Source organism: Anoplolepis gracilipes, chromosome 2, assembly GCF_047496725.1.
Source record: "Anoplolepis gracilipes chromosome 2, ASM4749672v1, whole genome shotgun sequence".
NCBI lineage: Eukaryota > Metazoa > Arthropoda > Insecta > Hymenoptera > Formicidae > Anoplolepis > Anoplolepis gracilipes.
The window spans coordinates 11,161,948-11,181,550 of NC_132971.1; the positions used below are offsets into that span (position 1 = coordinate 11,161,948).

At 31.7% G+C, this 19,603-nt stretch overlaps 1 protein-coding gene across 11 annotated transcripts in view; it reads left to right on the forward strand.

The window, feature by feature from the left end:
• LOC140663073 (uncharacterized) overlaps positions 1-19,603 on the forward strand; it is a 64,506-nt gene that overhangs the window by 30,045 nt on the left and 14,858 nt on the right. For 9 of the 11 annotated variants that reach the window (XM_072886946.1, XM_072886945.1, XM_072886947.1 and 6 more), the window contains 2 exons: positions 14,519-14,659; positions 16,057-16,183. In XM_072886946.1, the coding sequence (XP_072743047.1) occupies positions 14,519-14,659; positions 16,057-16,183 (268 nt within the window). Of the gene's footprint in view, positions 1-9,245; positions 9,622-14,518; positions 14,660-16,056; positions 16,184-19,603 lie in introns of all 11 variants that reach the window. The other 2 variants (XM_072886941.1, XM_072886942.1) reach the window with 2 other exon arrangements.

Below are 19,603 nucleotides of genomic sequence, written 5' to 3' on the forward strand. Positions count from 1 at the left end.
GACTGCTAATACTTGCTTTCGTAACTGTATATGTCAACAAATTGTTTATGTATTATAAAACACATAAACGTTGTATCGACATATCACTAAGAAACTTTCTCAATGACATTTTATATCACTTAATGACTTTCTCAATTTGTTCGATGCTTTCGCAAACTAACAAAGAAAGTCTCTTAAATCCTCTTGCAATTTTAATGAAACTTGATGGGTTTGTAAAAGGGATCAAAATATTTGGTAATCATTTTTTTGTCGGCAACCAAACATGTTTAAGAGGTATAAAAATAAATTGAATTTCATGAAGTATAAATAAGTGACTTTTTTTATGCAAAAAATTATCTAGTGAAGAGCTTTTGAAAATCTGTACATTTTGTACATTTACGAAATTACGCATTTTTGTTTCGTTTAAAAGTTATAACCAAAAAATGAAAATTTGGCCAATTTTTGAGAACTGATTTCACTCCTTTAAACATGTTTGTCGATAAAAAAATATGGATCAAATATTTTGATCTCCTCTACAAACCTATCAAGTTTCACTAAGAAAAGGGAGACACCTAAAAGCCTTTTTTTCTAAGTGCATCATTATACCTTACATTTATTTTAATAGTGAATATATGAATATAATGTTTGTGTTTTTATTGACAGGTACAATTATGGAAACAAATTCATTACAGTTGTACTACAATAACTTATATCATTCTTTATCTCTTTAGATGTCAATATCTCTTAAACGAAGCATTTACAGGAATATCTCCAGAGGAAAATTTTGTCTTGTTTGAGGTCTTAAATTCATATATTTTTTTAATTAGGACATTTAATTTTGGAACACCTTGTAAACAGCTAGCATCTAACTATAAAATAATTCAATTTTCTTAACGTTATTTGACCTCTTTACTCTTCGTTTCTACGTGAAACGAATCTGAGAAACTTTGAAACTACAGTATTTTCGCAACTAGTAAGAAAGTAACCTTGTTATTTTTTGAAATATCGTAAAATCACTCCGGTGAAAGAGCATCATTGTAGGCAATTGTATCGAAAAATATAATAATGCAGTTTATTTTCTAAATTTCATTTAATTTTTTGGAATAAACTTTAATTTGAAAGAAAGGGAGAATTATTATTGTAAATTGAAAGATTCAATATCGGATTATTTTTGAGAGAACTTGTATTAAATTAAGTTAAGAGAGCTTTTATTTCGGCATTACATCGACTTTTAATAATAATTTTAATTTTTGTATTCTACTTTTATTTAATTTATTCGTAATTTTAAGATCACAATTTATTCAAATTCTTAAAAAGTAAATCACTGCTACACTGTTACGGAACAGATGCAGATGTTGTTTACATAAATTATTCATCAGTACACATTATATGTGTATAACTAGATGTAGATGCAAATTACTGTCATATACGCGTGGAGGCTCAACTTGGATTTACACTACTTCAAATTACGTTATCATGCGGTAGACAGCTCTCTCTCGAGCTTGATGCAGAACTTGAAATTGTAACGTCGAAATAGCTTTATCAAGTTCGATGGAGTTACGATTCTGCAAAGCGTATCTCTTCGTCTACCTACTATACCATGTAATGATACTTATCATTATATGCATGAGTATCTATTGCGGATAGACCGTTATTACACCACTCGAGGCAATTAAGGAAGCGCTCCTTTGAACGATATTCTTTAGATAGAATCAAATCTCTCACAGCGATTAAAAGAGAACTTAAAGTACCGCATTTACATAAATCTATTTATTTGAAACCAAGTTTCTTTGAGAGAGATACCACGATAAATTTAAAAAAATATATTGCATATCTACTAAATTAATCTAGGAATATATATTATATTTTATACACACGAATATTAATCTATTTTATTTTATATTATAAATAAAAAATCGTATGTTTTTTTTTTACATTTAATATAGTTGCAGTGTGCGATGAATAGAGATTTTAAATAATTCATTAATGGATTCAGTTAATAGATGTATTAATATTTACTTGAAAAAGAAATAAAATTTGAATGACGGGAAATTTTCAGAACTTTTATACAATTCTTTCTGTTATTTGATATAAGTTTAGAAAATTATATTCTTGTTTACGTGTTTTGTCGGAATTTGAAGTCAAACTGGCATTTGCGGAAACGAAACTGAAACGCATACCCGCCTTCGAAGATTATATTTCCGGAGTTTGTCCGTACGAGGGCTGCACCTTGAATCGCGATACGTACAACTTTGATAAGCTAGGAAGTAGAGGTGAGAAAAATTAGTCTCCCTTTGGAGCACGGAGCTGCCTTCGCGAATAAATCATGCCAAATAATTTTACACGATTCAAAATTTATCCACATGTGAAAATTTAATCTTTCTCTTACACGTCTGGGATGTTAAAAGAGAAAATTCTTCGACGTGTCATAAAGACATACATGTTTGATGATTTTAAATAATCGATTTTGGTGTCTGTGAAGTTGGCACGACATTTTATTAATTTTTAAAAAATAATGGCAATTCCAGTAGCACTTTTCATAGTTCTATAGTTCCTGATAAACATTAAAAAAAGTTCCGCATTTTTAATATCAAAAATATCGAAAATAAAAAATGACGTGCTAACTTCACGTTCCAGCACGGCACATCCTCCTCTAAAGTACAAGAAAACATCGAAAATCAAGATGTTTATTGAGAGTTCTCGTTAGTTCTGTACCAATTCTATAATTATATATCATTTCAAGGCAAAATTCCAACAAATTACCAAAAAAATCAAAAATAAAGAATAACGCGCTAACTTCGCGAATTGAACACGACACTCTCCTCTCTAAAGTACTAAAACAAATTAAAAATTCTTATTTTTTACAAGAGTTTCCGATAGTTCTAATTGAGAGTCGCATATATATATATATATAATTTCAGATCGATATTCCACCAATTAACTTTTAAACAATTTTTGTTTTAATTGCGTATTATGACACTTAGTAAAAATGTGTCGTGCTGATGATTTTCGGCAATTCTAACGATAGTTTTCGACAGTTCTGCAAGAGTTCTATGCATCAAAATTAGTTTTAAACAGAGTTCCGATCATTATTTATTTTTAAAACAATTTTTAACAATTACGTCCAGCACGCCACTTAGTAAAAAATATATCATACTGATGATTTTCGGCAGTTCTGACGATAGTTCGCGCGTCATTCTTTATTTTTGATTTTTTTGGTAATTTGTTGGAATTTTGCCTTGAAATGATATATAATTAAAGAATTGGTACAGAACTAACGAGAACTCTCAATAAACATCTTGATTTTTGATGTTTTCTTGTATTTTAGAGGAGGATGTGCCGTGTTAGAACGTGAAGTTAGCACGTCATTTTTTATTTTCGATATTTTTGATATTAAAAATGCGGAACTTTTTTTTAATGTTTATCAGGAACTATAGAACTATGAAAAGTGCTACTGGAACTGCTATTATTTTTTAAAAATGAATAAAATGTGCCAACTTCACAGACACTCGATTTTGAATTTTCGCACATAATTGAAAAATTATTTAAAAATATATTTATACAGATAAAGAAAATACTAATACGCGATAATAAAAAATAATAATATGGATAAAAAGACAAATAGGGATAAATATATTCTAACATAAAATTGTAATATATGTATAAGAATAATAATAATAATAATAAAAAGATTGTAATACAATATATTATAGATTATACAATAATAATATGCAATAATAATAGAATATTAGTCCAATGAAAAAGTTTTTTCATTTGACTAATTTTAAATCATATAAAAATACAATAGAGGGAAAAAAAGCCCTTTGATGTTTTTATATAATATGTATTATCATTTTTATTTCAAGACTTGAACGGAGACAAATTTTTGAAAATTACATCACGTATACTCTAAACGCTTTGACCCACTTTTTTAAACTTATTTTTCCAAACATGAAGCGATTTAGAAAGAACGTTTAGAATATTTGCGGGAAATATCTGTATCAGAGAAAATCTATTACTGTTATATAAAATGTAATTTAATAATATAAATTTAAATTTATATATACACACACATACGCGCACACAAATTTCACATCCATGCATATTTATTTTTATGATTTGAAAGATTATAGAACACGCTGGGCCTCTCTTTATATGTATATTTTCACGGAAAGAATCGTTAAAGCGATGGCAGAGTAGCGGTCGTTGAATCTGATTTTCCTGTTTAGTTTTTCGCTCGGTCGCTACAGGGAACGTCCTTGGAAGCATCCCGCTGCTGCGAAATTACCGTTCGTTCTCTCGTGGCTTCCTCGGCTTCCACATGCAACAGACGAATCGTAAATTCCATCGTCGACAGCCGAGCCGCTCGAAAGACCCACTCCGTCCGCTCCGGTCTAATTCATTTTGAGTCGACATGGTCGACACGCGTAGCGACGCAAATACCGCGAATTGCATTTTCACTTAAAAACTCGTTTACCGAGTCGCTCGTTAGCTCGCTCTACTAACGCGTGTTCTACTAACTTACGAGTTTGTCCCGGTACAGAGAGTGTCAAGGTATATTAAGACGTTGCATATGAAATGTGTGTTATATCAATGATCTCTGCAAATCTGTCCTCGTAATCTAAGCGAGAAGATAAGATACGCTTAATTGAAAATCCAGTTATATGATATGCTCGCCGAGCAAGAGAAACTAGTTTTATATAATATCGTATAGGGTAAACTAGGGTATGATGGCCATAGGCTGTAATTTTTACAATAATCGCTACATAGTGCACTTTTTTTAATCATTATCAAAGATAATCGATATTTACAGTAGTTTATGTGCATACATTATTCGAAATAACGATATTGTGAATCTTATATCATATTTTTACTTTTGACTACCTGCAAAGTTTTTCATTTGTCCACTAAAAACTGTTGTAACGTCGAATAAATGACAGTTAAGCTATCGACGTTGGACATATAAAGATATGTAAATTGTTATGTGACCTATAATTTTTATTTTCGTTTTCACTATTTTTCTTTATAAATATTATGGTCATCTTTCCTTAAAAGTTGGATAAGATGGCCAATGCTTATGTCGTATTATTTTGATAATATAAAATTTCTATTAAATATTTTCCTTTTGATTTCGATAATGGTACGTAATTTAAGCTTGAAGGAAGATAATATGTCAAACACTATTAAAAAATAACAAGAATAAAAGTATGTTTTTTGCATTTTAAAAAACTATGGCCATCTTGCCCGAGTTTACTCTACCGATGGAAAGTTTAAGAGCAACGCACAAGGCTCAGAAATTTGAAGAAGGAAAAAAAATTTCTTCTACTAAACAAAAAGAGTTAGATTATCTGCTTATATACGTTTTATACTTGACGCTTACGTACTTCCTATCGACTCCGCATCATTTCCGGCATTACGTTAGCTGCACTTTTCCTCAGGGTGTCTTTAGCTTTAATCCTATTCACCATGCCGTTAGCGTAGCACGGAAATTGACGGATTACGACGTAGTAAGCTGCATCTGCACCGCATAATAATCGGGCTCCGATAAAAACCTGTTGAATTCATCCGATTCCATGACGAAGCTGCTCGTGCATTTTCATATATAATATGTAAAAAGAATTCGTAAGGAAGGAAGAGACAAGACACTGGCGTTTCATCAAATTTTCACGAAAGAAAATCTATTCCAAGTGGGTCAAAGAAAAATCTATGGACGAAAACTAGCTCAACGAGAGTCCTATCTTGTACAATTCATGCCCTTGGTCCCTTTCTTTCATAGCACCGATTCAGGTCGGACCTTTATATACATATATATTCCAAATTTCTGTCGGCTCTCGTTACATCTCCCGGGAAAATCGACTTGGCCGACGTTTTAGCGAATTATGCCGAAATCTAATTTGCACGCTATCCCCTAGCTTTGCATGCCAAATTGGATAGCCATCAACGCGCACTGTCGCGCAAAATCGTCGTCGACTACGAGACGCGGCCACGCGCTGTGTGCGAGGCGTGTTCTCTCATTTCCATAAATTGATATGCACTTCTGGCCGACCAGTATGTGCGAGTTTCCGTGCCGCGTCGTGTCGTAAACGCGGCAACTCGTTTAACTGTCCTGTGGGAAGCGTAACGTTATGTGTATACCGTTTATATTTGAAGAATATTTTGTCACTTTAATACATTTTTTTTTTTTTTTTTTTTTTTTTTTTTTTTTGGAGACGAGAGACTACGGTAGAGCTCCTAGCTTTGTATTAATAATTTACATGAAATGCTCTGCACGTGAGACATAGGTTAAAATACGGTCTGTATTTATATAACACTCTTTATAGAGATAAAAATTCTGTGCAAATATTTTTTTTTTTTAACATGTTCTATATATGTATGAATATTTTCTAAACTATGTTTTGAAAAGATTTATTTATTTTAATTATTAGGTAAATTCTAAGATTAAAATTTATCTAATACTTTTATATCAACATGTATAATTGTATATTCAATATCATGAAACACGTGAAATCGTATTTAGGAGCAAATTAGGAGTGACTTTCATCACATGTACTATTTTTAGCTACGAAATCGAATAAGAATAATACATTTGCGATTCTTAATTTGACAGAACGTGATTATTTTTGTTCTGCTTTATTGTAACATCATTGTTATTATTTTTGAACCGCATATTCGAATTTTTTTTTCCAATTCGCAGTATTGCTGAAATATTTCTATTTTTTATACGATTTGAATTTTAAAAAGCATGAATATGTAATGAAAAGTACATATACCTATATATTTTTTGAATAAAAAAATTTATATCAGTTTATTTGCATTAAATATATTGCATTCTAGTATCTTTCGCGAGCAAAACATTCCTGAAAAATTTCTTTATAATATTCGTACACCTAAATTACTTCAACATGATATGAAGAATATGACTTTAAAAAAAAATCAATAAAATAAAAAAAAAATCAAAAATGAAAGACAAAAGATAAATACCTACATTTTAATCAAATTATAAATGTGATTGTATTAAATCTCTCTTTGAGAGATCCATCAAATTTGCTTGAAAGGAATACGGTAAGAAGATAAAATTTTCACAAGGATTTTGATGAAATTTTAATGGCATTTGTCGCGAAATTTTGCCCGTGAATTTCAGCGTATCAACGTAACTTCATTCTTCGGCTTCTAAGATAGAGCTTATTATCGCGCCTTATATTCCCACTTTATAGACGAGGATAGAGAATTATCAGGTCACGGCAAGAAGCGTCATAAAGAGCCGTCCTCTCTCTCTCTTTTCTTTAGTGCCGATCTTGACGAGATGCGGAATTGTAATATCGGAAAGATTTTCGTACTTTTTGACAGCGAGATGTGGCTCCGTGACTCATTTTTCACTCCGCATCTTTTGCGGAAAATCTACAAATCCGGCCTCATATCGATTCTACGTCACGTCAGTCGACTTCTTTTCAAGGAAATGGAAAAGTTATGGATTATTTAACGTTATAAATTGAATATCGAGGAAAATGAATATCGAGAGTGAAAAACAGCAAGCTCGGACTAGAGAGGTTTTAGTGATAAAGCGATCGAAATAACTGCAAGTTCCTTGAAGATACGTTTCGGCTATAGAAGGTGCCCTACTTTTCTATCAGATGACAATTGAGTGACAGGTGCTCTCTAGCTATCTGGAATTCAATCTTTCCTTAATGAAAATGTTGAAATGACTTTTCAGTTACAATGAAAAGCTATCAAATTGCTATCAAATTATTTCTCGATTATAAATGATGAAATTATTAAATTGTTTCTCTCGTTGATTTTTGACGGAAAGATATTAAGATAGGAATTACTAGTTACACTAAGAGATATGTAATACCGAAAGTTGAAAAGTTGAGAAAGAAATTTTGACTGAAAGAAGACATACTGATCCGCTTCGAGTTTCTCTAAAGAAAGAATCAATATCAAATTTGTCTCAATGAGTATGTTATTAAAACTCTGTAAAGGTTTGCTGCTTTGTTTCTCATTAAAAAGGATGATTAATTTTTGAATTTAATTTAAAGTAAACACAGTTATATTTAAAAAATGAAAAGCAAGACATGTTTCTTTATATTGTTTATTTTCTCTGCTATTTAGTTGTTTCATTTCCAGGATATCTATGATAATTACAAGAAGCTGTAATTGGATATTGGAAAATCATGATACAAATAACTTGATTCGAAAAATATTTACCGAGGTAGAGTCGAATTGATTGTCCGAAAAATCTATCGTTAAATATATTATCACAATCGCAGCGAAATTTCCGTATCTGCCTCTATCCATGTGGTTTTGCGCGTCGTTACCTGCATTACAGGCGATTCGATCTGCTGTCGTCCTAAATCTTTAAAGCGTTACATGTCGATTTGTGTCAAGTGGCTTATAAATGGAAAGCAACGCGCATACTATACACTCGCACCGTTCAATGGCAGATTTATCGATAGGCGGTCGCTTAGGGCCCTTAACTCTCGAGGGGCATTCACAAATCATTCTGTAAATTTACAATTGTTCCATAGGGTGACATTTTGGCTAAGAGAGAATTGATTCAATGGAATTCGATGAAATTCGACAAGATTTATTTAATATTTTCAATTTAATTTCAAGAAAGGCATAAATTATATTATTAAATCAAAATATTATTAATCTTTTTCTCAAATTTCAAAATTATATCAATATACATGGAATTTAATCTAACGAGGTTTTGCATAAAAGAGTCATTGCATAAAGACATTATGATAATTTAGAATATCGTAAATCTTTTAAATAATTTTTCTTTTTCAATTAACGGTTTAATTATATTATGAGATAAATTATTATGATAGTATTATATATCGAACCCGAGTAGAATGGCAGACAATGATCGTACTTGCTTTGATTGAATATTGCATTATCTGGTGTGTCGTTTGCCAATCGATACAAAGAATAAACTTTTGATTATAGAATTAAATTATTGGGTTTAAATTGGCAAATGATTTTTCTACAAATGATGGAAAATAACAAGGTTAATGACTAGGTAATAATAGTATGAAATTTTTTTTATCTCGCAGAAATTTCTTTTTTAATACATTAATATTATTTTACTTTAAAAAGATGTCAAATTTGTAATCTATATTTTTTTTTAGAAATGACATCCAAATATTTTCAAACAAAGAGGTTTCTTCTCTTATTCGGAAAAGAGTTTGAAAACTAAAAATTATATAATACGCAATCTTTTTCAAAGGTGTTTTTCTCAAAAATTTTCAAAAACATTTCTCTAGATTGACAAAACAACGCAATTTTGCAGTTTTGTCAGCGCGACACCGTTTCTTCTTAAAGAACTGTCATATCATTGTCACGAGGACGCGTGAAGGGAAACAAAAACGTAGACACATCCGACAACGTTGATTTTTTGCGTTGTACGTAAATCGCGTAAAAAGCGAAAATCCTGAACGAGCGGGAGTTGGTTTATGTCACTACGAGAGGATGCTGGCGTGCGTGTATCCGCGGGAAAACTTTGAGGTGAAAACCGTGGCTGTGAAGCTCCATCATGGGAAATCCAAGCGAAAGTTCAAGTCGGTCGTGGTAAAGGAAAAAGTTCCCTCATCCACCACGGAATCGACGGAATGCAACAACGGCGAGCGAGTGGGACACGAGGTAAGGTTCTGCTCGATGCACGTCTTTGCCGTCTCGCTTTTCGCTCTGCCAGCGCCGGAAAGGTTTACAGTTTACACGTTATGAATAAATACGTAGAAGTTCGTAAACATAGTGCGCCGACTATTCCGACAATGACTTTGTATTGTTGAAACATACTAGAAATCTAATTAGACACGTCAAGAATATTGAATTTTCAACATTTTGCATTTCGTTATTATTGTACAATTAAGTTAGAAATAACACTGCGTCTGAATTTGTTTAAAAACATATTTACACTTAAAGGATATATATATATATATATATATATATATATATATATATATATATGTATACAGTACCGGCCAAAAATATATCATCACCTTTAGTATTTTTGAGTATAATTTTATTCAAAGTGCATGGATATTTATAAAATCATAATATGTTTTGATAGTAAATACAACTTACCAAATAAAATATTTTTCAAAAAATAATATAAAAAATTAATTTTGTTTGAAATTTTATAAGCAAGTTAAATTAAATTTATGTTTGCATTATTGTTAAAGAGAGAAAGAAAGGAGCGCTTGAAAATTTTATTTATTCCAGATTTTAATTAAAGTGCATACATGCCTAAAATATTCTAGTTTTTATTGGAATGATCATAAATCTTTTGTAATTATCTCTCAGCGAATCTCTCTCTCTCTCTCTTGCGTATTTACACTTTCATCAGTGTACTACATATCGCATAAAACTGTGTAATCTGTATAATTGCATAAGCTCGTCCTTTCCATGCTCAAGTCTAATTGTCTATACTTCCTATATTTCCTTACTTCCCTTTGTAAAGGGTTAACGCGTTTTATTTTAATTACAAGAAGTACAAAAGGAGCAGCTGAAAAAACGGCCCTTGTTAATAGCAGTTATTACATTCTTTATATTCTTTCGTTAATTCACCAATGCATTATAGCTGTTCGCGCGAAAAATGTCTTTTTTTTCCATTATCTAGCAATTATGTGTAAAATAATAAAAAAATGTAAAAAAAATCTCTCCTCTCTCATCTCGAGATATATTAAATCACGCACATAGAGAAATTATATCATAATCAAGAAATTACGAAATTACATTTTCATTAATTTCGCGAATGAACGCGCCCGAAAAGTGAGAGACTTCGCTTTAACTTCGGCCGTTCCGTGCCGAGGCGAACAAACTGCCGCTTACGTTATGGCTTCTTCCACACTACCTGTTCTCAGACTCTTGAAAATTAATTTCGCAGGGGGATCCGTCCGGGCGGATCATCCTCCGGGGATTATCCGCTTCTACAAGAATCCGTTTCTATGAGAAATTTCTTTTTCGTTTACGTGTTCCTCTCGACGGAACATCTTTTCGCAACTCTTTCCTTTCGTTCATTCACATAAGAAAACGAATTCGATTTTATGCCTAAGATTACTTTTTTTCCTTCTAATGTTACTTTTAAGCTAACTGATTAGATCAATATCAAAAACTCTCTTGGCGTTATTAAAGTATTACATTTGTTCCATAGTATTATTATATTCTTGTTATTATCTTTCATCAAAGATAGGTATTACCTAAACCTAAAAGATTAAGTAATGCCGTAAATTTTGAAACTTGCTAATACGAATGTTTAAAGAGAATATATACATTTCTAAATTATATCTAAAAATATCCTAAAGGGAGAAATCAGATTTTTTAATATTTTTATTTTGAAAGTTTGTAAATCATTTGTACATCAAAATTTTAACAACAATAAAAAATATTTTTAAAACCTTGAATTGTATAACTAAACTATAAATGTGTAAAAACGATTGACGAAACATAATATTTATTTAGAAAAAAGAAATGTTTATAGGAAAGCATTTTATGCATAAAATGTATATCTCTGGACACATAGACGCGGGTATAATTCAGAAAATTATATATTTTTATTTAAAAAAAAAAAAACATGTAATATGGAAATATATATATATATATATATATATATATATATATATATCTCTTTCGCCTAGTCTCACATTCTGCCGTATCTATTGTAATTTTATGTCAGGATAATGAAATGGGATTTGCGGGGCGCGAGTCGTCTCGGAGAGTTCTGTGAAAGCTGTCGGAAAATGACTCTCTTTCCATTTCTCTTGGTGATGGCGATACGTCGAGCACGTTTAACGCTGTTCGTTGTTTCGTTAACATTCTCCTCCACGTGTTCGCAGCCGCTTCGAAACAATTAACTGTCATGCGAGTGAGCGTACGCGCGCGGAATGAAAAGAGGCAGAAGCTGGAACGGCGGGCGCCGTAGGCGGTTGCATTATTATCTTTCTCGTTTCACGGCACGATTGTTATTGTCTCGCGAACAACGCGATACTTTCGTTGTAGCTGCCGCTTCGAAACCGCTTGATTCGCTTGTACTGGAGGGCGTGATTGCGCGGAGAATTGTGTGTCACGATGAAGATTAATTTTAACAATAACACATTGTCTAGAGTCTAGAGTTCTCTCTCTCTCTCTCTCTCTCTCTCTCTCTCTCTCTTTCTCTGCCTCTATATAGGGATTATAAGGAGAAACTTTATACGGATATTGAGTTACGTCAAAAGTTAATACACGATACATTTTGAGATTCATGAATTTAACATTACGCACAAAAAGCACTTTTAGTATTTTAAAATATAAAATTAATAATTAATGCGTGAGTTAAAGTAAAGCTTTGTCCTGTAAAATATGTTATAATTTAATCTCAAAGTCACACACACAAATATTATCTCGAATATTATATCGGACTAATTCTTTTTTATAATGACTGTATAAAAAGTTAATGAAAATTTTAATTCTACAAAGAAATTTTTCCTTTATTATTAATTTCAGATACATCATCTGTTTTGAAAAGTATAGAATAATATGAGTAATATTCGCGCTTTTCTCACGCAAAACACGTTCTTCCCACATTATGTCATATTCTTTTCCTCTATGTAAAGCGTTAAGAAAACATTTGAGAACTTGGAAGAGGCGAATGTTACATACTCAAACTAAACTAACAAGTGGAAAATTATCGATTTTGTTTTATTGTCAGTTGTAAACGATTTTACTACAATTCATAATTCTTTATTTATTTCCTTCATTAAATTATAGGAACGCTATAGAATCTCTTCTCTTTTATGTTTTATTTCATTATATTACTTCCAGATAAAAGTGAAGCGAAGTTAAAGATACTCTCGTTGCTAATCTAATTTTTCAATAAGAGAGACGGATAATTCCTCTAAAACTGCTCGCGTCAAAAGTTGTTTCAATTTGTTTCTTGCATTTATTTTACGCTTTGCAAAATAGCAAAAATATATATTGAGAAAGAGAAAGATGCATACAAGTTTATTTTTAGAAAGTGCATTTTAAGAAGTAGAATAAAATTAAATAACGAAAGAAAACCTTTTAGATTAAATTTACAGTTCTCGATTGGTTTTGCGCGACCGCAGCTGATCGTGAAATGCGCAATATTTTTATCGTCGTCTTCGTTTGTGACATGCCGTTTATTTTGCGCCGTTGACCGCTCTTTCATTGACGTGCGAAGGTTATACGGAGTCCTTGCCACGGTGGAATTCGAAGGGCCGGCCTTGAGATTCTACCTGGTATCAGACACACCGGCCGGCTCCAGGTGGTGGTGGTGGTGGCACATGGGAGATGAAACAAAAAGAGCCGCACACATTATTCGGTCCAGCGCTCCCCTCTTCTCGGAACACGTTCTTTCTATCTTCTTTTTCTCTATTGAAGTGTTAGAAAATTCAGGAAACGAAAGAAGAAATTGCGCAAATCAGCAACGTCAAAAATTAATAAATTTAATGCATTTCGAGATTCATGACATCGTGCAAAATTAATTATTAATTTGTGAATTAAAGTAAAGATTTGCTCTGTAGAATTAAAGTTTTTATTTTCATGAATTTTTGTGTACGATTATTATAAAATTTTTATGGTACAATCACTGTGAAAAAGTTAATTTGATATAAGATAATATTTATGACTTTGAGATTAAATTATATTTTACAGAAACAAATCTTTAACTCACAAATTCATTATTAATTTCATATTTTAAAAGTGATTTTGCAATGTCACATTCATGAATCTTGAAATGTATTAGATTAACTTTTGACATAACTGATCCGTGCACACATTCTTTTTTTAAAATACTGTTAAATATTTCAATCAAATTAATTAGTGGAAAATGCTTAATCAACGAAAAATTAATCTTGTCCGAATTGAAAACAATTTTCAGTTTTGATAATACAAGTGATTTAATACTTTTTATTTGTCGCATGCAGTGAATGAAAGATTGTTTTATCTCGCATTGATATATGAGATTTATAGACAATATTTAAGTTTTAATATTTAATATTTTGTTCGAATATAAACAAGGGAAGCGCGTTATTTATTTGATTTTCAGATCACTCGAATAAATTTTTTATTTTTTTTTCCATAGAAGATATGAAAGATTTTTATTTTTACATATTTTCTTTATCAATAGAAAATTTCGATTTGACAGATTATATGAGTAATTTTTTTTAACTTTTTATTTAGTTTTAAATTCTTGTTCATGAATTTTGCCATGTATTTTTTAAAATATTTCCACTGAAAAATTATCTGAAAAATTATCTGAAAAAAAAACAGCAATATGTACATATGATCTTTTTAATTCTTTATCTGCGCACGACACGTGCAAGCGTTTTGCAAGAAGACCGGCGATATTGCGGAAGGGCAAGAAACAATGAAAGACATTGATTGAAAAACCGATATTAAAGCGTGATTTAATTAATCGTTGATTCGACGCCTTCTCTATTGCTCGTACCTGCTCCCGCGTTCCACGTTGTCGTCATCATTTCACCTTAACATATATCGACACGTCGTATGCTTAGGTGCATTTATCTTATTGTTTCAGTTAGCAGTGGGCGGGGGTGGTGCTGTGCTGGTGCTCAGCGAGCTTGAAAGCATGGCAGCCAGGCAACAGCGGGAAATCGCTCAGCAAAGGCGCCTCCTGGAGCAGAAAGAGGCCCGCTTAGCCGTGCTTCGAGGCGCACAGGTGAGTCCCATTCTTTTCTTATCGACGCGTGAAAGTCACGCTATTGCTGTGCTAAAGCGTCTATTTCGAAAATAAAATTTAGAAAAATCTCGAAAATTTTTTAACTAGATTAAACAATTTATATTTAGACAAATAGGGTAAACTCGGGTAAGATGACCATAGTTTTTTAAAATGCAAAAAACATACTTTTATTTTTATTATTTTTTAATAGTGTTTGGCATATTATCTTCCCTGAAGCTTAAATTACGTAATATTATCGAAATTAAAAGGAAAATATTTAATAGAAATTTTATATTATCAAAATAGTACGACATAAGCATTGGCCATCCTACCCAAACTTTTAAGGAAAAGATGACTATAATATTTATAAAAAAATAGTGAAAACGAAAATAAAAATTATAGGTCATATAACAATTTACATATTTTTATAATTATATGTCTAACGTTAATTACGATAGCTTAACTGTCATTTATTCGACGTTATAACAGTTTTTAGCGGACACATGAAAAACTTTGCAGGTAGTCAAAAGTAAAAATATGATATAAGATTCACAATATCGTTATTTCGAATAATATATGCACGTAAATTACTGTAAATATCGATTATCTTTGATAATGACTAAAAAAGCGAACTATGTAGCGATTATTGAAAAAATTACAGCCTATGGCCATCATACCCTAGTTTACCCTATATGCATAAATACATTCGCATTTTGCTCTTCAAGTCTTTTCCTAGTATTTTTCGTTTTATTAATGGAATTTTTTTATCGTAAAGTTTAGAAACATTAGCCACACATATTGTGATGAGAATTGAAATCGTTGAGAAAATAATGATTTCAAGTCGATCGTAGGGTACGCCAGACAACTTATTGTTAGAATTGCAATTTCGTCAATTCCGAATGATCGTTGTACGTTGTCTCTCTCTCGAAAATTATGGCGAGGTAGTTTGAAGACACGGTTGCGATGACCACGATTGCCTCGATCTCGAAGATGCTATGTACGATCCCGGTGGACCTATTTTCTGAAACCGTTTTTTCGCGATTTTATCAAATCTTAATAATACAACTATGAATTAGATTTGCGAGTAAGAATTACAAAAACATGTTCTTTATTTATTTTAGTAGATTTATTCTAAAATATTATTAATACACATTTAAGAGAATCAGTCTTTAGAAAGTTAATAAATATGTATATTATTAAAATTTCTGGCTCCACATATTGTATATTGTATTTCCGCAAAATTCTCTTATCGGTGATGGACAGGTTTTCAAACACAGAAATGTTGGTGATAATTTCACTTTCTATTTTGTTGCCCATCTCTTAATCCATCATTGTATTAGGCGGATATTCATCGTCTGTCTACAATAGTCGCATTCACGTACTGTTTACCGTTTCAGGAGCCAGCACAGCAGGACAGACTCGCTAGATTGAGGCACAAACTGGACCAACAACAGAGTAAGCTGAATCGACTGCGATTACTCAGATCACAGACGGATCAGTCACGTGTCAACAATGCGACGTTGAGTAAGTTCATCACCATTTCTCTCGTATCTAATCCTTCAGTATCCGAATTATTTGATATATATTTTGAAAAAAGTATACAATTTTATGTATTTTTAAAACTTTTTACTGCAACAAAGTTACATAGATTTGCATTTATTTTAACTCACTTTTGCTTATATTTTTATTTATTTATTTTTTTTTAAATAAACGAAAATGATTTTTGAACCATCGATAAAAAAATTACGTGAAATTGATAAAAAGGATTGGTAACACATACGATAACGATAATTTTACCTGGTTTTTTAGTTTAACAGATAATTAACAATGTAATTAATGTAATTTATATATTATTTAGATAGTTAATAGTTAGTTTACTTAGATAGTTAAGGGGATCCAAAAGCTGTTCTATATTATCGACCAAAATTTAATCTATGACAATATATTTGCTTAATATAAAAGTTTTGCAATTTATACACACAAAATAAGATAGGTTTCTGCTAGGAATTGCATGAAGGAATATTTGTGAATTTTTAGAAATGACGTCTGACGTGAGTTTGCGTTTCAATCTCGCACACTCATAGATGTACGAGAGTAATTTTTTACAGATTTTGAAAATCTCTTTTACTAGGTTTCTAAAGTCATTTCCAAAAGTTTACTAATATTCTATTATGTTATTCTAAACGCGGACGCTATATCTCTTGCACGAACATATCGTAGAACTTTTTATATTAAATAAATATTGTTATGATGTAACTGTCATCTTTTAATTTTTTATCATTTTTATATAAAATTATTAGCCCCCGCGTGTTATTTTTATAAGTACTTTAATTGTGGAGAAGGATTTATCCTTTCTTGTAGCCAAAAAAGAGGTTTTCAAAATCTGTAATTCATGTTTTGTAATTAATGGTAATTTTGGATCCCTTTAATTCTCGTGTTTGTTTTAGCATTAAAGATATATATAGCAATATGTTAAATTTAAATTTAATGGTAGAAACAAATTTGTTTTTTAAAGTGATCAATTTTTTTGAATATTTTGAATTTATTGGATATTTATCCTGGATTTGTGGCATATATATATATATATATATATATATATATATGCTATCACGTATCGCACGACATTATTTCAGTTCGTAAAAGTTACGCATGGACCTTGCCTCACGTATGCATACCTTGTTAATTGAGCATTGTTCGGATCGTTACAACTATACGGCGTACTGAAAAACGATAACTGTGGTTTGCAATGCGACACGTAGCCGCTATAATAGGAAAGGGCGAAACTCGTTCGCTATATACGCTTTGTTACAGAAATTCTCTAACGAGTCGACACGGCAGTGAACCGTTGCTGCGTAGATTCTGCACTTCACACCAATCTGCGACTAAAAAAACTATAATGATCCGGGATCTGTACAACCGTCGTGTGTGTTTAATAGACGAATGCATTGTGTGTATGCCTGGTGAATAATAGAGGAGATTGCCCCGTCAAAAACATTCTCTAGAAAAATATGCATTCTCAAATATTTTGACATTGATGTTTAAATAGCTGTAAAAATGATGTAATTTCCGCAAGTGAAGAAGAAATGTTTTTTAAAAATTTTATGTAATACTTAATTGATTGCAAAATAATTGATCATTCTTTTTGCAATCTTTAATTATTTATTATGTTTAAATAACGAGAATTTCAGTTTTATATATAATATTTATTATTTTAGTGTATTCTGTATTTTAAGAATATTGCGATTCGTTTGATATTAAAGTAGTGCACTTTTATTTCAATATTCTACCGCGCACATATATTTTATTTAAAAGCACTTAACGAAAATCTAATCCGTAATAAAATCATTTCTAATCTAAATTTTCGAATGAGAGAAATTGAAAAATCGTGTTGAAATAAATGGAAATTTTTGTATATAAAAGTTTGTTTTCAATGTTATTATAAATGGGAAATTAATGTGCAAGTCTTTTTGCATTTATAATATAAATTCTCCTGATTTTTTGCTTCTGAATCTCATCCGTCGAAAATTTTGCCAAAAGGCGATGCATATCTTGGCTTTTTTGGCAAGAAACCGCAAAACTTTCTTTAATAATTGCAAGATAAAATGCAAGATTTATCGCTTTCATATTTCGAAACCATAGAAACTCTTTACTTTCAACTTTCGATCCTTTTAATTTGTAATCACGACGCCCGACCGGTATTATATTGTTCTGAAAGTTTCAATAGCCAAACTCGTTGTAATTTGCTGTAAGCTCAAATGGTTTGGTAAGAAATCCTCCGCTTAGAATAAGGAATATGCGTGAACGTACATTTCCACGTACAATTTCCCAGTGGATTTGAATTAATTTTCTCTACGATGTTATGGTTAACCGTACTCGGGGCTTTTTCCATAATCGAGTGTCCTCTTCGTGATTTCCGTTAATATATTTGCATGTGTATAAAATATTGAATTCAATATTATATAATATAAACATGAGAGAGTCTAACGGGTATTTAAATAAAATGCGTGGAAAAAGATTTTGAAATATTAAAGCGTTTTTTTAGCTACACTAAACGATTGAAAGTTAAATCATTGTAGAGATGTATAAAAATAAAAACGATAATGTTGGTCGTTTTTTTGTTGTCCGCCGATCCATTTTCGTAGATTTCAGTGATATTTCGACGGCAATCCATCTGGTTTCAGTAAACGATAAGGGAGATTTATCTTGTCTTCACATTGGGAGGTACGATTAATCTTCCGTACGGCACGGAGGGCAGACGACATCGAGCATATTCCATAGCTTCAGGATATACTTTAGCGATATATAAATGAAATCCAAATATAAACCGATGGTTTGCAAACGGTCCTCTCGCGTGCTCTCGCTATTCACGTGCTCCCAGAATTATTCCTGGAAAAATAAATTGGAAAGATCCGAGACCCCGAGACACGGCCGCGCGCTTCACTTTTACAGAATGTAATCGCACAGAAACTCATCCGCGATCGCATTATATCAGCCGATAAATCATTCTCGGACCAGCGTCGAAATATTTGAAACAGAGGAGATTGAGAACCGAAAGTATTTCTCCTTAATTCGTTAACGTAATTTATTTATCGAGCTGCGCGAAATCGATCCGGCCTTCCATCACGTTTTATTTGTCATCGTGGAATGAAGTGATTTATATTGTGTTGAGAGAGTGAGTTGTGTTGGCGCAATTACTTATACATACGGAAGAGTAAATATCGATAGAAAAAAAATAAAGCGTTCAATTTCACAATAGGAGGGGGAGGGGGAGAGGGAAAAGGGAAGAAATTGCTTGAACAAAATCGCGCTGGTGGTCGCCCTCGCTTGAACAAATATCAATTTCGTTGAGCAAATTACGTGTTGATGCGGCGATCAATTATATGTCGCAATAATAACAATCGCGATTGAATCAACTGGTTGCGCATCGAACGAGCGATTTGTTTG